Source organism: Miscanthus floridulus, chromosome 2 (genome assembly GCF_019320115.1).
Source record: "Miscanthus floridulus cultivar M001 chromosome 2, ASM1932011v1, whole genome shotgun sequence".
Classification (NCBI taxonomy): Eukaryota; Viridiplantae; Streptophyta; class Magnoliopsida; order Poales; family Poaceae; genus Miscanthus; species Miscanthus floridulus.
Genome location: NC_089581.1, coordinates 153,793,754 through 153,815,734, shown reverse-complemented (window position 1 = coordinate 153,815,734; position 21,981 = coordinate 153,793,754). Strand labels below are relative to the sequence as shown.

At 47.7% G+C, this 21,981-nt stretch overlaps 1 protein-coding gene across 1 annotated transcript; it reads right to left on the bottom strand.

Annotated features, from left to right (window-relative positions):
• Positions 1–18,763: 18,763 nt before the first annotated feature.
• On the bottom strand, positions 18,764–21,710 carry LOC136533545 (putative clathrin assembly protein At2g25430). Its single transcript, XM_066526107.1, has 2 exons — positions 21,383–21,710; positions 18,764–21,010 (listed from the first exon to the last, which is right to left on the bottom strand). Exon 2 carries the CDS (start codon positions 20,924–20,926, stop codon positions 18,989–18,991), a length of 1,938 nt encoding a protein of 645 aa, XP_066382204.1. The 5' UTR covers positions 20,927–21,010; positions 21,383–21,710; the 3' UTR covers positions 18,764–18,988.
• Between the last annotated feature and the right edge of the window lie 271 nt (positions 21,711–21,981).

Below are 21,981 nucleotides of genomic sequence, written 5' to 3'. Positions count from 1 at the left end.
CCGCACTATATTCAACCCAAAACACACCCCTCTTGCGCCATAAAGGTAACCACTACCAAGCTAGAAAATATCCTCATACTGAGCTAAAGCCAGAGCCATATAGCCCTCACAGTTGTACTATAAGTCTCGAATGATCACTTATAGATAAGTTCTTAGGGAGAGGAATCTAGAGCACCATAAAAATAACCCAATGCTCTAGCCCCCTTGTTCCATGTTGCTAAAAATATCGTTTAGTGTTTATTGCATATTCCATTAGTTAAGTTACAAGATCATGGCTTTAGTTGAGCACTAGCATCATACTACCCAATGCAATACCCCAAAGGTGTCAAGGCACAAGGTACAAAGTACTAGGAAATCCTTAGTGGTAGTCAAGGTAGACACATGCAGTATGAATTAAATGATTAAAGGTGTATAGAACAACAGGGAAGATCCCATGCTATACTTGTCTTAAAACTCAGATCCTTCTTCTACTAAATTATAACCTCCAAAAGACTTCTTCTGGATCACCAACTTCTTCTATTTTACCAACGTATTTCTCACCGACTGGACATGATCATAAAGCACCACATAAGCATCCATGCAATCATACACGAAGCAAACAATAGAACTAAATCAGAATAGTACACCAAACATAATAAACAACAAGTAAAAAGGTTTTAAAGATGTTCTACACGTCGCCACGAACACACAGACACGAAAAGCACGCTAATCAGAACTACGGTTGTAAAGAAATGACTACAGGGTTTTATATTATAAAAAGAAAAGAGAAGACTATAAGCTTAATTTATGTTAATTAGGAAAAACTATGTGAGTAGCATTAATTTAGATTAAATAAATCATATTTATACCTAAAAACTGAGTTGAAGTTAATCAGATTTTATTTATAAATATTTTGATATCATTTATGCCAATTCAACTTTAACTTGCAAATACAAACTGACATATGAGAATATCTAATCAAATTTGATATGTGTGTTTAGACTAAACATATTATAATTTAGAAACATATTTATGTTAGCAACTAGTCATGTTAAAACTTATTTGCAAAAGAGCATTGTATATAATTATGTTGCTTTTATTTATAAAAACTAGTTGCATGCATATTAATCAAATTAATATTTAAGCATATATATAAAAGTCACTTGACATGAAAAACAATGACACTAGCATGTAGATCACATCGATATGAATCTAACGCAATTGGAACGATTCGAAACGGACTTAAAACGAATATACGACGATGATATTACGAACTGGTGGTAATTTCGTAATTACCTCGTCTTCATCTTTTGGCCTCCCATACAGCCACCACATGGCCATGGCAACAACAGTTGTGCAGGGGTGGGCTCGACTTGTTGCATAAAGGAGAGGCTGGTCGGGCTGGGCAGCACGGCGGTGATGGCGAAAGAAGGAGAAAAATCTAATTTACTACACGAGGGATTTCCCAAACTAGGGGCTCCCCTTATGTTAGTTTTGGTGTACTTTACCCAAGGTGTTGGTACATATTTATAGGGAGAAAAACTCCCCACATTTACATCAACTATCAATATAGTACTAATTGATGTTGCACCCTCCATATTTATTAACGGGCCTAAATAACCATTAAAGCCCACTAGTAAATAAATGCATGGGCCTTTGAGATTTATTAGGATTATTGCACATGGGCTTTGAGCGTTGGAAAAATGAGAGATTTATTATTTTTTGAATTAATTAATTTCATGGATAAAATAATTCCACAAAAGTCTAGAATTATTATTTAAGCCGCGAAAAATACTCTGAAAGCTCTGAAAATTCGGGAAATTTTCTAGGGACATTATGGAACATGAGGAACCCAAATAAAGTATTTGGAGCCCATGATAAAATAATTTGGAGCTTATAAAAATTAAATTATGCTCACAGACAAGTAGGAACAAGTTTTAGAGAAAGCTAGAAAATTCCCGAGAAGTTTGTAGAGATTGATTGACGGACGAGGAACTGAAAGGATTGATTTGCGTTACAAAGAAAAGATTTTAGGAAGCTTCCAATGAAAACTTGAGCCAAGAAACAAATAATTTGATTGTAGAAAAAGATAAAGGCATGCTAGGGAAGGAAAATCGACCTATTAACGCATTTTAAAGACTTTGCTCACTCTCAACACACAAAGAAGTAACAAGCAAACATCACATCTTCCAAAAGCCCGTCAAAATTAGAAAATTTTGAAAATTCACATTTTTCCTATAACTAAACTTGCGCTAGCTCAAACTAAACTTGGTAAATTTTATCCAAATATTACAATAATTCATTTTATTTAGTGTTTTCTATGCACAACCCAAAATCAGAATTTTTTTGGTGTGACAGTTGGGCATAGAGAATATCTACCGGATAGATATGCTCTTATCAGCTCTCGAATAAGGCCCGACCCCCTGCTATTGCTAGGGTCAGGTGTCACTAAAAATCGAGTTGATAGCGAAACTAATAAGAGAAAGCATACGTAGATTTAAGGGTAAAAGCGATGTAGTTGTTCGATGTTCCAGGCGTTGATGAAGACTTCGTTGTTGATGGTCCTGAGCTTGTAGGTGCCTTGTCAGAGCACCTTCGTGACGACGTATGGTCCCTCCCATGGCGGAGAGAGCTTGTGGTGGTTCTTGTTGCTCTAGACGAGGCGAAGCACCAGGTCCCCGACGTTGAAGGCCCGACCCCACACTCGACGACTGTGGTACCGGCGCAACACTTGCTGGTACTTGGTTGAGCGGAGGAGGGCAACATCATGCGCTTCACCTAGCTGGTCCATGGCATCCTCGAGGGATGCCTCAGCTCCATGTTCATCGTACGCCTTGACCCTTGGCTCTCCATAATCGAGGTTAGTTGGGAGGATAGCCTCAGAACCGTAGACAATGAAGAATGGCGTGTAGCCGGTGGCCCAGCTAAGGGTCATCCTTAGGCTCTAGAGCACCATGGGAAGCTCCACGACCCATCGTCCACCAAACTTGTTCAACCGGTTGAAGATCCTAGTCTTGAGGCCTTATAGGACCATGCCGTTCGTGGGCTTGACTTGCCAGTTCATGCAGGGGTGCATCATGATGGTCCAATCAATGTGGATGTGGTATTCATCGCAGAATCAGAGGAACTTCTTCTCGGTGAATTATGTGTCGTTGTCCATGATGATGGAGTTCAAGACCCCAAAGTGATGGACGATGTCAAGGAAGAATAGCACGGCTTGCTCGAACTTGATCGCGGAGATCGGTCGAGCCTCTATCTATTTTCTAAACTTGTCTATGGTGACAAGCAAGTGCGTATAGCCCCCGAGCACCCTCCTGAGAGGTCCAACCAGATCGAGCCCCTAGACCACGAATGACTAGGTGATGGGGATTGTTTGGAGTGCTTGGGCTGGCAGGTGGGTTTGCCAAGTGTAGTATTGACACCCTTCATAGGTGCGCACAATCTGTTCAGTGTTGGCTACTATGGTTGGCCAATAGAAGCCTTGTCGGAACGCATTTCTAACCAGGATCCTAGGTGCGGCATGGTGCCCGTAGACCCCACCATGGATATCACTCAGCAAACGCTCCCCTTGTTCGATGGGGATGCAACGTTGTAGGATCTCGGTGTGGCTTTGCTTGTAGAGCTTGCCCTTAATGACGACAAAGGACTTGGCACGATGCATGACCCACCGAGCCTTCATTTTGTCTGTCGAGAGCGCCTCACGGAATAGGTAGTTGAGGTAAGGCGTCCTCTAGTCGGCCAGAGGATCGAGCTCTATTGCTAGATCCTCATCAAGCTCTATGACTTTAGGGTCGGATGGAGCCAATGGCTGGTTAGCCCCTAAGCCTAGGGCAGACGTCCCACTATTGGTCTGTTTTGGCTCCTCGTAGTGGACCAAGGGCTTATACTGATCGTCGGCAAAGATGCCCATCAACACCGGCTCTCAGCCGGATGCCATTTTCGCCAGCACATCAGCCATCTCATTGAGATGCCTCGGGATGTGATTGAGCTTGAGACCATCAAACTTGTCCTCTAGCTAATGGACTTCTCAACAATACGTAGCCATCTTGGCATTGTGGTAGCTTCATTCCTTCATGACTTGGTTGATGACCAGCTAGGAATTGCCCTGAACGTTAAGCCATTGGATACCCAACTCGATGGTGATGCGTAGACCATTGATGAGTGCCTCATACTCGACCACATTGTTGGAGGAGGGGAAATGGATGTGAACCATGTACCTCAAGTGTACCCCAAGGGGCAAAACGAAGACCAGCCCTGTGCCGACACCTTTCTTCATCAGTGATCCATCAAAGTACATCGTCTAGTACTCTTGGTCGATGACTGCTGGCGGCATTTGGACATTTGTCCACTCTGCAACGAAATCAGCCACCACTTGGGACTTGATGGCCGTTCGAGGGGCATATGAAATGCCTTGACCCATCAGGTTGAGTGCCCACTTTACGATTCTTCCTATGGCATCCTGGTTTTGGACGACCTCGCCGAGAGGAAATGATGTCACGACCATCACTGGATGCGACTCAAAGTAGTGACGCAACTTTCTCTTGGCGATAAGGATGACATACAGTTGTTTCTAGATTTAGGGGTAGCGAGTCTTAGAATCAGACAAGACCTCGCTAATGAAGTATGTGGGTCGCTACACTTTGAGGGCATGTCCTTCTCGCTCTACCACCAGGGCGGCACTGACCACTTGCATGGTGGCCGTAATGTAGAGCAGAAGCGATTCCCCATTGGCCGAAGGGACCAAGATCAGGGCCTTCATCAGGAGCTGCTTGACCTTGTCAAGTGCCTCCTAGGCCTTGGGCATCCATTCGAAACGGTCAGTCTTCTTTAGAAGCCAATAGAGGGGAAGACCTCATTCATCGAGGCGCGAGATAAAGTGGTTGAGCGTGGTGAGGCACCCTGTAAATCATTGTACCCCCTTTATATTCTAAATTGGGCCTATCTTTGTGATGGCTGAGATCTTCTCTGGGTTGGCTTCGATACCACTCTTGGAGACGATAAAACCCAGCAGCATACCCCTTAGGACCCCAAAAATGCACTTCTCGGGGTTGAGCTTGATGTCGTTTGCTCAGAGTTTCATGAAGGTCTGCTCCAGGTCGGCTATGACATGGTCAGCCCATTTGTATTTGACCATGATGTCATCCACATAGGCCCCAATGGTCTGCCCGATGAGATCCCCGAAACACTTGAGCATGCAGCGTTGGTACGTAGCCCCCACATTTTTTAGACCGAACGACATTGTGATGTAGCAGAATGATCCAAATGGGGTGATGAAAGATGTTGCGAGTTGGTCGGACTCTTTCACCACGATATGATGGTACCCGGAGTATGCATCAAGGAAGCAAAGGGTTTCGCACCCTAAGGTCGAGTTGACTACTTGGTCTATGCGTGGCAAAGGAAACAGATCCTTTGGACATGCCTTGTTGAGACCAGTGTAGTCAACACACATTTTTCATTTCCCACTCTTTTTTTGTACAAGAATGGGATTGGCTAACCACTCAGGGTGGTATACTTCCTTGATGAACCAGGCCACCAAAAGCTTTGCAATCTCTTCACCGATGGCCCTGCGTTTCTCCTTATCGAAGCGACATAGGCGCTGCTTTACTGGCTTGGAGCCCGACCTGATCCTCAAGGTGTTCTCGGTGACTTCTCTCGGAATGCCTGGCATGTCTGAGGGTCTCCATGCAAAGATGTCTCTGTTGACATGAAGGAAGTCGACAAGCATGCTTTCCTATTCAGAGGAAAGCGTGGTGCCAATGCGCACCACTTTGCCCTTAGAGTTGCTGGGGTCTATGAGGACCTCCTTGGCACCCTCTACAGGCTCAAAAGACCCAGCCGATCGCTTGGGGTTGGGTGTTTCTTTGACGATCTCCTCCCTAATGCCCGCAAGCTCTTTGGAGGCGACAATTGCCGCAGCGTGTTTACAGCACTCGACCTCGCACTCGTAGGCACACTGGAAGGAGGTGCCAATGGTGATGACCCTGCATGGACCCGACATCTTCAATTTCAGATAGGTGTAGTTGGGGACATCCATGAAGTTCGCATAGTGAAAGGACCGTGACACCTAAGAGGGGGGGGGGTGAATTAGGCAACTTAAAAAATCTAACTCTAAACAATGGTCTCTTTTTCTAACCCTAGCAAAACCTATGCAATAGATAAACTATCTAGATGTGCAACTATGGTTTTGCTAGTGTGTTGCTATCTCTACTGCAAACGTAGTAAAGTAATCAATGTAAATGCGGAAGCTAAAGAGTAAGGTAGAGATATGCAAACTCCCGTCGACGACTCCGGTATTTTTACCGAGGTATCGAGAAGCACGCAAGCTTCCCCCTAGTCCTCGTTGGAGCCCCTCGCAAGGAATCCCTCGCAAGAGCCAAGCTCCCGGTCGGGTAACTCCGTGGATAGCCTCGGGCCTTCCCCACGCGCAAGTGGGTCTCCGATGTGCCTCTCCGCAAGCCTCTCCCGGATGCTCCCCGCCGTCTTCACTATCAAGCTTCCGACCGAAACGTCGCGGGCCTTGTTCCCTCCGGTACACGGTGGTAGCCACACCACAAACGCGGTTGGTGTGATCTCGCAAGACTTCAAGCCCCTCCGATGTACAACACTTGTGCTCGCAAGCACGGGGTGGCAAGAGGTATGCAAACCTCACTAAACACTAGGCAAACACCTAGAGCAAGCGCATAAGCGGTGGTCTAATCAACCTAAGCACTTCGCAAAGCCCTTATGCTAATCACCTAATAAGACACTAAGCACTATGCATGTGGAGATCACTAAAATGGTGTATCAACACCCTTGGTATGTTTCCTCAGTTCCACACACTACAAATGGCCGGTTGGGGGTTGTATTTATAAGCCCCACTGAGAAAGTAGCCGTTGGGGTCCAACTCCCGCAATTCTGCTACTGACCAGACGTTGAATCATCCTGACCGGACGCATCCGGTCATCCCGACCATTGTAGCCACGAACCACCGATCGGACACTGGCAGCGTCCAGTCGCCTGCCACCGGACGCGTCCGATCGCAGTTTTGCGCGCCTGGAACCTCTCTGTACTCGATCGGACGCTGATGCCCTGTGTCCGATCGGTTGCCGCCAGCGTCCGGTCCAGCGTCCGGTCGCCTCTGCGAGCTCGTTTCTTTGCGATCTTGCGTACGGCTTGCTTCCAATCATTATGCTTGGACTTTGCTTGATCTCTTGGGTCTTCTCTTGTGCTCCTAAGGTCTTGCTTAAGGTGTTGATCATCGGATCATCACGTCGCCTTCGTCCAAGTCACGTCTTGCACCCTATTGGACTACAAAACTAACACTTGCAAATTTATTAGTCCAATTTGGTTGTGTTGGTCATCAAACACCAAAATCCAAAGTAAATGGGCCTAGGGTCCATTTTTCTTACAATCTCCCCATTTTTGGTGATTGATGCCAACACGACCAAAGCAAGCAAATAATAAGAGTTTGGAAGTTAAAAACTATCTACTTGCTAGGATGCAATGCGAAGGGCAAGGTTATATGATACTAATTGACAGATACCAATTGAAACTTTACTTAAAAGCTTGTCTTGCCCTTGCAAATGTCCCCATGTAATATTATGGATTAAAGCCTAGCTTTCAAAAAAAATCTCCCATTACTTAGACTAACCCATAATTTACTTCCCTCCCTTTCTCGGACCATTACTTCTTGTATCTAAATGCTTGTCTTTGGTCCTTCAAATTCTCCCCCTTTGGCATCAAACACCGAAAAGGAAGACATTAGTAGCACAAGGGAGGGTCAAATTTCATGATCCTTTGTGTATAGAGTGAATGGATCACAAGATTTGACTCTCACATTATATAGACTAAGCTCCCCCTAAATATATGCATACATATGGTAGAAAGCAAAGCATATGCATTTTTAGCAATTTATTGTACAAGAGAGTTTAATCTATATAATGCATGGAGAAAACATAAAAATATGAAATGAAATCAACATGATGAAGCCAATTGAAGAATGATGCTTAACTCCGGGGACTCCAATTTCCTTACAACGAGACTACTACACATGTGATAGGTTTGAAAAAATGATACCATTTGAACAAGTGTTAGTCTCAAAGCATCCAAGTTGTAGATTAAGCTCCCCCTAAATTTGTGCACACAAGTGTTGAAAACTTGTAAAATTTGTGCACATTGATTTAAGTATCAAAATACCATTTGAAAGATGATATTTGGGAGAGATTATTTACAATTTGGAATTTGGCACATATTAGATAATTAATTGTAAAACAAGCTATGTGCCATGCTCCTAAATAATTTTAAACCATGTAGGTTTGCTCCAAGGGTTGATAATGAAACCGAGCAAGCCTACCATATGATATACCTATTGAATGCATAACAAAAGATGTAAGCATGTAAATGCAAACATAGGCATAAAAGATAACTAGATGCTTTAATAGAATATCAATTGAAAAAACAAAACCAATTGAAATGAATACTAATTGGAAGTAATGACATCTAGTTACCTAACATAGGAAGGGGAATTTGGGTCCATAGTATTCATTAACCTACTTGGCAATGACTTTGTCCAACTTGATGCATCCCATGAAATGCACCCACACTTTGTCAAGTCTCCAAATTCCCCGTCGTCCGATGGACTTCTTACTTCCCTTTCAGAATCCAAACCTTCTTGGTGCTCTTCATGTTGGAAATAATTTCCTTTGGTACCCAAAAGCGTTTGACCCCATTGTTGGCTTGCTTGTTCACCTTGATGGCCACCACCTTGTCATTTTTCTTCTTCTTCAAGAGATAAGGGTGGAGGCCTTCTTGTCTACCTTGTTGGTGTAGGTGTTGGAGAGCTTGCTTGTTTGCTTTTTCTCCTTCTTCTTTGCTCCTCCCCCATTCTTCACCTTGCACTCATAGGACTTGTGGCCTTCTTTGTGGCACACGTAGCAAACCATGGTTTGTCCTTCATTATGTTTCTTCACTCCCTTGATGGTGTTATCTTGATGAAGTTGGGTTTGCTTCGCCTTGCCTTTCACTTGAGTCAAGTCCTTGGTGAGGTGAGCTACTTCTTGCTTGAGTTGCTCATTCTCTTTTGCAACCTTTTGTGTGCATGTATCTACAATCACTTTCTCAACACAAGCTTGGTTGCACAAAGGTGAGTCTAAACATAAATCATTGCAAGAGGTAGATGCATTCTTTTTTATTGTCATTTCTTTTAGATGCCTTAGTGGGGGTATTTTTAACGGCCTCAAGATTAGCAACTTTATTTGTTAGCTCATCACAATGTTTGCACATGATTTCCATTTTAGCAAGCAAACTTTGATAATCATTTTGTGAGCTAGCTAACTTTTCTTTTAATTTTTCATTTTTCTTTTCAAGTTGCTTATCATTAATTGTGCATGCACTTGTTGTTGCACTAGCCTCAAGTTGCTCAATTTTAGTAGATAGTTCAACATTGAGATTTGCAAAGTTTTCATATTGTTCAAGCAAATTCTTGTATGCTTCTTGTGAGCTACCTAGCTCTTCTTTTAAATTTTTGAGCTTCTTTTGTTGACTAGTGCAAACTTTAGCATATTTAAGATTTTGTTGCACAATTGTATTGTAAGAAGGCAAATCATCATCACTATTACTCTCACTAGAGGATGAGCTTTCGTTACCTCGTGCCATAAGGCACACACGAGAAGAGCTTGATGATGAGTGCTTGTGACCTCGCCTCTTGTGATGGTTTTCTTCTTCACTTGAAGAATCATCCCATGACCTTATTGTTGTGAGGGCTTTGTTCTTACATGCCTTCTTCTTTGTCTTGGGTGTGGGCTTGTTTGGACAAACTTCCACAAAGTGCCCCAACTCGCCGCATCCATAGCATCCCCTCTTTCTTTGCTCGTTTCTTTGATTAGTGAAAACGAGGTCTTGAATTTGGATGGGCACACCCTTGACATTGAGCCTTACAATCATCTTCTCCACCTTTTTGATAAGTTTGATTGATTCTTCATTAAGGTCGGAGGTGGAGGAGGAAGATTGATCATCGTTACTTGATTCTAGTTCATCATCATCATCATCATCATCTTCTTCTTCTTCACTTGAGGAGCTTGAGCTTAAGCTTGACTCAACTTTCTTGCCCTTCATCTTTTTCTTCTTGCTACAAGCGAGAGCTTTGCCTTTGCTTGATGAAGATGCTTCTCCTTGATCCATCTTCCATGACATTTCAAATGCCACTAGCTTGCCAATGACAATGCCCGGGGTCATGGTGCTCAAGTTCTTCATGTTGTGAAGGATGGTGATGATGCTTGCATATTTCTTTTGTGGTAGAACGGAGATAATCTTCCTCACGATGTTCGCATCATCTAGCTTTAATAATCCTATTGAATGGAGCTCATTGATAATTAGATTCAATCGAGAATACATATCACGAACAAGCTCATCATCATTCATAGCAAAGGAATCATAATTTTGTTTAGCTAGACAATATTTTTGCTCACGGACATTACTTGTGCCGTCATGGAGCTCTTGGAGTTTTAACCAAATTTCATGTGCCGTATTTAAGGTGAACACTTGGTTAAACACATCCATGCTAAATGATTCAAACAAGCAATTCTTAGCTCTAGCATTAAAATGCATTTCTTTTTCGTCACTCTTTGTGGGCTTTTCGGGATTCTTAATGGGTTTCATCTCGTCACGAGTGACTCTCCATACACCTAAATCAACCGCCTCAAGGTGGCAAGCCATTCTTGCTTTATAGTAAAGGAAGTTAGTGCCATCAAATTGTGGAGGCCTAGCGGTATCCATCCCAACCACTCTACAATAGCATCGGCTCAACGGCGGTTAAGCCAAAGGTCCAAAGATGAGCCAACCGGCTCTGATACCAATTGAAGGGACCGTGACGCCTAAGAGGGGGGTGAATTAGGCAACTTAAAAAATCTAACTCTAAACAATGGCCTCTTTTTCTAACCCTAGCAAAACCTATGCAATAGATAAACTATCTAGATGTGCAACTATTGTTTTGCTAGTGTGTTGCTATCTCTACCGTAAACGTAGTAAAGTAATCAATGTAAATGCGGAAGCTAAAGAGTAAGGTAGAGATATGCAAACTCCCGTCAACGACTTCGGTATTTTTACCGAGGTATCGAGAAGCACGCAAGCTTCCCCCTAGTCCTCGTTGGAGCCCCTCGCAAGGAATTCCTCGCAAGGGCCAAGCTCCCGGTCAGGTAACTCCGTGGATAGCCTCGGGCCTTCCCCACGCGCAAGTGGGTCTCCGATGTGCCTCTCAGCAAGCCTCTCCCGGATGCTCCCCGCCGTCTTCACTATCAAGCTTCCAGCCGAAATGCCGCGGGCCTTGTTCCCTCCAGTACACGGTGGCGGCCACACCACAAACGCGGTTGGTGTGATCTCGCAAGACTTCAAGCCCCTTCGATGTACAACACTTGTGCTCGCAAGCATGGGGTGGCAAGAGGTATGCAAACCTCACTAAACACTAGGCAAACACCTAGAGCAAGGGCATAAGCGGTGGTCTAATCAACCTAAGCACTTCGCAAAGCACTTATGCTAATCACCTAATAAGACACTAAGCACTATGCATGTGGAGATCACTAAAATGGTGTATCAATACCCTTGGTATGTTTCCTCAGTTCCACACACTACAAATGGCCGGTTGGGGGTTGTATTTATAAGCCCCACTGAGAAAGTAACCGTTGGGGTCGAACTCCCGCAATTCTGCTACTGACCGGACGCTGAATCGTCCTGACCGGACGCGTCCGGTCGTCCCGACCGATGCAGCCGCGAACCACCGATCGGACGCTGGCAGCGTCCGGTCGCCTGCCACCAGACGCGTCTGATCGCAGTTTCGCGTGCCTAGAACCTCTCTGTACTTGATCGAACGCTGATGCCCTGCGTCCGATCGGTTGCCGCCAGCGTCCGGTCCAGCGTCCGGTCGCCTCTGCGAGCTCGTTTCTTTGCGATCTTGCGTACGGCTTGGTTCCAATCTTCATGCTTGGACTTTGCTTGATCTCTTGGGTCTTCTCTTGTGCTCCTAAGGTCTTGCTTAAGGTGTTGATCATCGGATCATCACGTTGCCTTCATCCAAGTCACGTCTTGCACCCTGTTAGACTACAAAACTAACACTTGCAAATTCATTAGTCCAATTTGGTTGTGTTGGTCATCAAACACCAAAATCCAAAGTAAATGGGCCTAGGGTCCATTTTCCTTACACATAGCATGGACGTCCCAGGATGGCGTGGTAGGTTTTGTGGAACCCGACCACCTCGAAGGTAAGGGTTTTCGTCCTATAATTGGTCGGATCCCCAAAGGTGATGTGCAGATCGATCTGCCCAAGTGGCATGGCCTGCTTTCTTGGCATGATGCCATGGAAAGGTGCCACGGTCGGCCAGGTGCGCGCTCGATCGATGCCCATGGCGTCGAGTGTTTCAGCGTACATGATGTTGAGGCTGCTACCTCCATCCATCAGCACTTTGGTGAGCCACTTCATGTCGATGATCGGGACGACCACGAGCGGATATCTTCCTAGCTGTGGGATGCTTTCCGGGTGGTCAGTCCGATCAAAGGTTATGGCAGACTCCGACCATCGGAGGAAGGTAGGCGCGGTCGGCTCGACCATATAGACCTCGTGGCGGGCAAGCTTCTAGCGGCGCTTTGAGTCATAGGCCACCAATCCTCCGAAGATCATGAGGCAACCATCCAGCATTGGAAATCCACTGTCCTTCCCCTCAGCGTCATTTGTGGCAAGCTTGGGCTCCTTCCTATGCTCCCCCTTATTAGAGCCTCTGGACAAGAATCGCTTCATGAGGATGTAGTCCTTGTATAGGTGCTTGATGAGGAAAGCATGGTTCGAGCATGGCCCTTCGAGCAGCTTCTCAAAGTGGCCCGGGGTACCCTCGATGGGCTTCTGACCTCCCTTGTGGTTGGCAGTAGCCGTGAGCAAGCCCTCGCACCGCTGCTTGTTCTTCTTCTTGTTGGGATGGTTGGAGGCGCCTTCGTCGGCGTCCTCATCCTGCTTTGCCTAGCCTTTGAGGTGGTAAAAAATCACCCCGACCGCCTCTTCACCCAAGGCGTGGCTGGTGGCGATGTCGAGGAGCTCCTTGGTGGTTCACAGGCCCTTATATCCCAGCTTATGAACTAGGGACTCACAGGTGGTCCCAGATAGGAAAGCTCATATGACATCAGCGTCAGCGACGTTGGGTGGCTCGTTGCCCTGCTAGGAGAAGCGCTGGATGTATCCACGAAGAGTTTTTTCGGACTTCTATCGATAGTTTTTAAGATCCCATGGGTTCACAGGATGCGCGTATGTGCCCTGGAAGTTTCCCATGAAGATCTCTTTTAGGTCCGCCTAACTTTGGATTCAGTTGGGCGGAAGGTGTACCAACCACGTTCGTGCCGAATCAGCTAGGAACAATAGAAGGTTGCGGATAATGAAATCGTCATTATCCACTCCACTGGCTTGGCAAGCAAGCCGATAATCCTCGAGCCATAGTCCAGAGTTTGTTTTCCTAGAGTATTTCAGGATATTGGTCGGCGGTCGGTACCACGGTGGCAAGATGGTGTTGAGGATGTGTCAGCCAAAGGCCTGAGGTCTCGGCAAGTTAGGGCTCAGGCTTCGGTCCTCGCCGCTGTCGTAGCATACGCCACAATCAGGGTGGTAGCCGCTGCTAGCCTTCTCCCTCACATCGCCGCGGGTACGCCTGCGGGCGTCAAGGGTGTCGCGCGTGTCACGGTGGACTCTGAGACGCTCATGCACTAGGACCGTGGCATGTGGCCTGCCGCCTTGCTGCGCCTGGTGGACTGAGACGTCCCTATTGGGTTGCTCTGAGGGCACGCGCTGGCTGGCGTCGAGCTCATGTCGTCAGGACAGCGAGCTCTTGGCCTGTTGCGCCACCACACGCTCGAGTAGTGTGCGAATCTCTCAATGGGTCCGACGATCCACAGGTGTCGTGGGCCCTAGAGGCCCTCGGAGCAAGGCTGCTGCAGCAGCAGCGATGTTCTAACTTGCCTGGGTGAAGTGTGGGAGGGCTTCATCGTCCTTGATGATCCTCCGGTTCACATCATGGGACACGGTGCTCGCACACCCACCGTCTCAGTGGCGCTCGATCTCTCGCTCGAGCTCCGCACGTTCCTGCTCGAGCTAGAGTTGTGCTTCCTCGAGCTCTTAGTGTTGGGCCTTCAGCTGCTCTACCCGCAGGTTTGCCCGAGCGCGAGCCTCCAGTGCGTGCAGTTGTAGCTCCTCGAGCGCCTCGGCGATCGCATCGAGGCAGGCAGAGTGGAGAGGTTAGATGGCGGCGAGGACTGGCGCCAACTCTCCCTCCGTTGAAATAATAAAGTCTAGGTTCCCGAAATGCACGTGCACACCCGGGACTCAGCTGACGCCGTGATTAGCCATCCGAGGCCTGATGTGGATGTCGAGATGTGCAAAAAACCCTACCTAGCATGCCAACTGTCGGTATTTTCGGACCACCGATGAGTAAATTTGTATTTGCACGTCTGGCTCGAATGGTGTGCTCGGAGGACACAATGGTTTATACTGGTTCGGGCGAAACGTCCCTACGTCCAGTTTGCTGTTCCTCTTGTTATCGGCACTTGTTTGCAATAGGGGTTACAAACGGGTGAGAGAGGGAAAGGATCCCAAGTCTTTGGTGGAACGAGTGAACGGGTACTGAGAGCTCGATCGTTGGTCAGCCATGTGTTCATGTCGTGCTCTTATATTTTTATCTCGTGGTTCGGTCCCATGCGGATCTGGATCCCCTTTCATGGGGTGCCCTGTTTCCCACTTTATAGGTGAAGGGAAAGCGTGGGTTACAGCGGAGGAAAATGAGAAGAACGAGAGAGAAGAAGGCCTCCAGGATCGTCGGGTCCTTCTTCTCCTTCATGGGGGTCCCGTCGATCCTGTAGATGTCAAAATGGATGGCTCCACGTCGCGGCCCTGTTCATCATGGGCGCCATGCGCAGGCATCATATGCCGGTCATAGCGTTCCATTCCGTCCCAGCGGACGTCGTGGTGAACTGTCGCGCCTGTTAGCGTTCGTACGAGGGTTAGGCAGAACAGCACCGGCACGCCCGACGCTATTCTTGATGTGAATCCTCATGTATGGCCTGTCATGGCCACGGGTTACATCGAGTAATGCCAGTCTCTTCCCTGGTATCAGAGTTTTGACCCAGGCCTTGGGGTCGGACGAGACGGGGCACAAACCCATGGGGTCGGGCGAGACGGAGCACGAACCCAAGGGGTCGCGCGAGACGGAAACCACGTCCTTAGACTCGGACGAGACGGAGCATGAACCCAAGGGGTCGGGCGAGACGGAGCCGCGGCCTTGGGCGAGACGGAGCCGCGGCCTTGGGCGAGACCCCCACGGCCAAGAAGTCGGGCGAGACGGAAACCACGTCCTTAGGGCCGGGCGAGACGGAGCCCGCACCCAAGAGGTCGGACGAGACCTTTTAATACGTCTTGCTCTATCCGGTGAAGTCCTTGCTTTGGATATCCCTACTATCTATACCCGACACATGTGTATATACAAACATATTCTTACTGTGAGAACATTGTTGACATAGTTGCTAGTACGGTAGCACCTAATGCGTTACTTATTTTGGGCATAAATTAAAAGAACCTGAATCATCGTTCCTTATGTTTTTGTTGTGTAAATGTGTGTGTCGCATGGCCTGACTCCTAAAAATAGTGGTGTGTACACAGTAAATCTCAACGACTATCAGAATTAATTTAATGAAGCCAAGTTGATTGAAAGATCAATAGCTTAGTTTAGACAGACTACTCTTTCTGTTCTAAAATATGGCTCTATTGACTTATCTTATAATCCGTCTTTTTTAGCTTGTTTTTTCAGCCGGAACAGTATTTTTCTCTCACAACAAATCAGCCAGAACAGTGCTTCGGCTTATTTTTTCAGCGAAGCGAACGGGACCTTTCTAGATGCATTGATTTTACTCTTATAGGATCTTTTGGTCTTTCTAGATGCATTGATTTTACTAGACATAAATATATATCCAGATGTATAGCAAAATTTATACATTTAGAAATATCAAAAACATCTCGTAATTTGGAACAAAGGGCTGAACCATTTCCAATGGCTGAAAATATGCTGAGAATCATTGTCCACACCCAACTCATGAGGCTTGGCCTCTAGTAACCTCACACTTTCTCTGCAGTTCACAAAACAACTGCCAACACCCGTCAAAGCTCTTGCTGCCAGCAACTAACACAGGCATTGGCAAATACAAGAGAAGAGAAATACATAGGTGTTTCCGCATATTTGAAAATAAGCTTTGTATATCCTAATTAGCTTCTATTTTGGGCCATGTTGTGGTGCTGCCAACGGGGTGCTCTGAGGTGCCTCGATTGTTGGGGTTGTTTTATTTTTGAGGCCGCAACTTATCTCAGAATTATCGTAAAACTTGTTTCTATCATAATTAAAAGGTATAGCTCTTACCACCTATGTTTAGATGGTATAAGTAATTTACTAGAGATAAGCAATCCTATCATCCTATGAGATGAGTGTCCTGAGAGCATGGAAACCGGAGTTTGCCTAACGCTGATGAATTATTGAGCACCGGAGCTGCAGAGACAATAGCTGGTATTTTCTCACCAACAAAACACTGCAATCCCATATTTGCCTGCCAAGCATAAATCGTTAACTTTTTAGGCAACTAGCAGGCAGCTCTCTCTCTCTCTTCTCTCTTCTCTCTTCTCTCTTCTCTCTTCTCTCTCTCTCTCTCGCCAAACAAAGTATCCATCGCTCAGGCAGTGATTAGAGCCCCAAGCATCTGTGTGGATCCTTCTTGCCGCCAGGCAACATTGCTCTGAGGACATCAACCAGCCCCTAAATGCTAAAAGGGTTAATTACCTACCTGTTTATTAGGACTAGATGGACATTCGAACAGGGTAAACAACCGTATAAGCAAGACAAACTGCCCAATAAATAGATTCGACTGGCCACTATATTTGCCAGGCAACAAACTAGGCCACCAGTCACTCGAAATCGAGAGCCTAAATTACTGCCTGGCCAGCCAAAGTTGACTGGGCAACAAACCAGACAAACCCTTAATGAACAGACTACAGGGCCGCTTAGGTAAACAATGTCATCGCCATGTCGAAGTTGTGCTTGCCTCACTGCTGCCTGGCCATTCGGTTGCGTCCATGCAGGGTTCGTCTTCAGAATTCAGAGCATGCTAATGCTAGGGCTTTCTATTTCGAATGAATAAATGCTGAAAATCCCTAGTTCTTGCTGTGATATTTCCTCGCCGTACGGCGTACGTTCCACCATCAATTCGCATACAAAGAAGAGTATGGAATAGTTCCTTGACGAGTTGTAGATATCATCCAAGCCCTGAGTCGACGGCGACGTGCTTGTTATCCTGCCGGGGGTCGCCGTCTGGCGAGCGTGCCGTGCCCGGAAAGCGCGCACTCTGCGACGCCCCAACCCCAATCGGTCGAAACTCCTCTCAATTTTTTAGTGCTTCCCGCTACGTGATGAATCATTTCCAGGTTCCTTACCTGTTTATTTATCAGACCCCCAAAGTTGTCCAGTAACCCTGATCGTTTGATTGTATCAGCCGTGCTTATCAGCCATGATACAGTGTTTTTCTCTCGCAACAAAACAGCATCAGTCGACTTATAAGCCATATAAACAATAAACGAACAGTGTTACCTGTCTACCTGCCTGGCTGCCTCCCTAATGGATCAGATAGAGTCAGCGACGGACCACAAATTAGGTCACTGTGATTTATTCAATGATGAATGTTTTAGCCTGCGGAAGTCGTCAACAAACTACTGACTCCAACCAAAGCTAGCGAAGAAATGAACTAACCAGTAACTGTAGACTTCCCATTCACCGCAAATATTGGGTGGAAGCAGGGGTAAGAGAAATTCCCGTCCGTACCACATCGTTTTATACATTATGATAGAGTTTCCGAGCTTAGCAAAACATAAAAAAAAGTTATCGTTTTCAACCAATTTCAAAACCTGTTCGGCAGTTTTCTTCCTTGTTCATTTCTAAAATGTAGTCTGTGTTTAGTTGGATGGAATTTGGGAATTTGGCTACTGTAACACTTTCGTTTTTATTTGGCAATTAGTATTCAATCATAGACTAATTAGGCTCAAAACGTTCGTCTCGCGATTTCCAACCAAACTGTGCAATTAGTTTTTTTTTCGTCTACATTTAATGCTTCATGCACGTATCGCAAGATTCGATGTGATGACTACTGTAGCACTTTTTTGAAAAAACTTTTTGACAAGGCCGTACTCTTCAAGAATAACTATCGCCATTGTAGTCCAAGAGAGGTCCACACACCAGACTTCATAGCTTCAAAGAGCAACATGCTAGAAAGTAGGGCCTCTCAAGTCTATTTCGGAAAAGTATTGGTCCCAACAAAAATAGTTATAACTTGGTTACCACCAAACATGGCACCCTTAATGCCAACAACCAGCAAGCTTTTCCAACAAACATGGCGATCTAGATCTGAGAAACAGAGCATTTCTCGTCACAACAGGTAGATCATTTATTCATAGAAGATGCGACACGCAGTGTACCACTTTGTTCGGCTGACATGAAACCCGGCTTGGTCCGTTTATTTTTTCATCCGGAACAGTGTTTTTCTCTCACAAATTCCTTCAACATTCCTCCAAATCATCCAAATTCCTTCCGAATTCAGCCAAGCGAACAGGCATGCAAGTGGTAACATCGGTGTGACAGTCACTCAACGCAACATCGAGTGAAGAAAAGTGATAACATGCAGAAGATTAGCAACATCTTTTGCTTGCTTGGGACTGAAAGGCTATGTTGTTGTTGTTGTTGTATGCAGAAGATTAGCAAAGATCAATTGAGATTATGTAATCAACTACAGCCACCCTCGGATGCTGCATTTGGTTCCAAACAAATAAAATTACATTACATATATCAGACCAAAAGGTTTGATCCAGAGACAGGGGAACAACAGCTGATGCTGGACACAACCCCAGGGCTGGGAGTAAGATCACAACACAGAACGAAAAATCACAGCAACTGTAAGGATGAACAAAGAATAGACTTCCTCAGTAAGTAGGGTAGTAATACCCGGTGTTCCCGGTGTAAGCCATTGGCATGGGGTTCGTGTTGTATGCCGTGGGCATCCCATTGGGCATAGCCGGGTTGGGGGTGAAACCGTTGTTGTAAGCCCGGTCGAGCCTGTTCAGGCTCGATTGCCCTTGCATGCCGTCCCTCTGGTACTGCTGCCACATAACTTGCTCCTGCGTCAACAGCTGTTGCTTCTTCTCCAAATCTGCCATCTGCACATAGGACGGTGGTGGGACAGCAAGGGACGCTGCAAAGGGGTCACCACCAACAGTCTGCATTGAACCATCCGGTGCAGGCAGAGCAAGCATCTGAGTCTTCTGTCCAGGAGCAGGCAGGGCGACGCTGCTGGCACTCCCGGTTGTCACCTGTGAACTGACATGCTGGCGCACAACACCCTGGTCATACATACCATTCAGCAGCAGCGGGTCCATACCACCTGACATTGCTGGCTTCTGCTTGGACAAGTTGCTTGCTGTCTCTACAAGGGCAAGCTCCCAATCAGCCTTCCCAGGTTCAGCTGCAGGATTCTGCCATGCCGAAGTCACCTCGTTGCCACCATTTGAAGGGAAAGCCTCCCATGACCCATTGCTTCCACCAGCAGCGGGTGGCCCCTGGAAGAGAGCTAGAGCAAGCCTATTACCTTGCTCATCTGCACTAACAGTAGCTTCTCTGAGATCCACCAAGTCACCCTGTGGCTGCGGGGGTGGCTCTGGCTTCACCTCTTCCTCCACCTTCTCAGGTTCAGGCTCCTTATAATCTTCTGGTGCTGGAAGCGCCTTGATGCTGTTCATATCCGGCTCAGGTTCCTCCTTGACAGGCTCAGGTTCAGGCTCCCGTGGTGGGCTCTTGGGCCTCTTTGCCCGGTCCCTCATAAATTCTTCCAGCGTCTCCAGCAACTTATCAGTGACACGCTGCACCTCTGGGTACTCAGATGACCTTGCAACTCCGGTATCTTTACACCATGAATAGAATGCACAGAGCTCATCAATCTGCTTTGCAGCACTAGCATAGGCCTCAAAAACCTTGACGCACTCAGCATACTCCATGTCAAAGAACCTGTCCAGCAGCACCGCCAGCACCTCGCAGATATCAGCGTAGTGCTGGAAGCTCTCTCTCACAATCTGATACAGCGCAACCAGCACCATCCTGCTGTGCTTTGCGCCACCAGTGGGGCGGCAAGCAAGGAACCTGTCAAGCAGCTGCTGTAGGTGGTGCATTCGAGCAAGGACCCGCTCTGGCTTCATATCCCTCACTGGGGTGGGCGGCCTCTTGTCATCATTGTTCCCACCATTCCTCTCGCGGTAATCATCATATCCGCCATACCCAGGGGGTGACGAATAGGAGGGAGAGCGGCGGCCATAGGGATCAGGTGAACCCCGGCGGTCACGATCACGTGGTGACGGACCATTATGGCTGCTGCTGCTGCCATTATTTGACCCCTGCTTGCGCTCATGGAGGAAGAACTCGAGGCGCTGGTCAAGGTAGAGGGCGTAGGTGCGCACAAAGGCAGAGTGATCCCAGGATCCAGAGTGCGCCTCGTCCCGAAAATCGGAGAGGTTGAGCAGGCGGGTGCCCCGCCGCGTGCCGTGGAGGAGCTCGCGGTGGAAGGACGGGTCGCCATCGGCCAGGAGCCGGTGCACGAGCATGAGCGACTTGAGCGCGACCACATAGTCGCGGGTGCGGGAGAGCCTCCGGGAGCACCCTGCCACGGCAGCAGCGACGTGGGCGCGGGATCCGGACGTAAGGTGGAGGATCTCGCGGATGTGGCGCTCCTCGGCCGGCTCGTCGTCGTGGCTGGTGGCCTTGACGATGAGCACGTCCAGGTCGGGCGCGATGTTGCTGGTGACCTTGGCGAGGCCGATGCTGGTCTGGTCCTTCACCGCGCCCAGGGCCTTCCGGATCGTGCTCGACGACATCTTCGCAGCCCTCCCCTGCCGCTGCCGCCGCCTCTTATGTACCGACCAACCACCACCAACCGGAGCTGAAGCTTGGATTCAGATCTGAACACAAAAAGAACCATATGATGAGTTTATGGAAATTAGAAAAAAAAAATTCAGCGACGTTCGCTCTCGGTAATACTATCTTAATCAGTTAGGCGCTTTGGCAAGAGCAGATCCCTGCAATTTCGCAGGTTCTATGGAAAGGAATCAAAGAATCAACGGAGCTCCAGAGATCTGCGGAGTCGGGAGGCCGGATTTCACTCCATTTGGCGAATCTACCAAATATAGGGTGGCTAGTAGATATACTAGCCGATGCTTATCGGCTACTACTAGAGCAAGCAGGTCTAGCCGCGAAGCTAGCAACCGAACTACCCTCTGCTCGCGGAAGCATACCGGATCTACCGGGTACGGTTCAAGCAATCGACGATTTACCTCAGGAGCAGCAGCAGATCTGCGCGGGGCGACAAGACCTGGGTGTCGGGCGGTGGGCGGTGGGCGGTGACGGGCGCGCGGAGAGCGCAGCTCGGCTCAGATCCGGGACCCTCCCGCCCTCGCTCTCTCTCTCCGCCGGAGGAAGGATTGACCTCGCTCGGCTGCTGTGGAAGCGGAGGTGGAGGAAGCGGTCCACGGCGAGGACGGGAGGAGGCGGGGCAGGGAGGAGGCTAGCGACTCGGGCAAAGAGGGGAGGAGCCGAGGAGGGAGGGATAGAATAGAAAGGAAAGGAAATGGTCTGCGGTGGTGGGGCGCTTTTGTGTGTGTTTGGTGCTTTGCTGTTTTCGAGATTTTTTTTATTACGTTTGTTTCCGCGCGGGGGCTGAGGCGGGCAGAGCACGCGATGCTTCCTTCCCTTCGACCGCGCACCGACGGCGCGGTCCGACGCGAGCCACGCGACGCGCGACTCGATTCGCCCGGCGGCGCCTACCCACGCTGGGAAACCACGGCGCGCCGGGTTTTCCCCGCGCCGACGACGGGATCAAGGAAACTCGTGGCTCGGGGGCTCGGGGGCGGAGAGGTGGCTGACCGGCTCGGCG

Excerpts from the sequence above, each read along its gene's own strand:
- LOC136533545 (XM_066526107.1), bottom strand. The coding sequence starts at position 20,926 with ATGTCGTCGAGCACGATCCGGAAGGCCCTGGGCGCGGTGAAGGACCAG.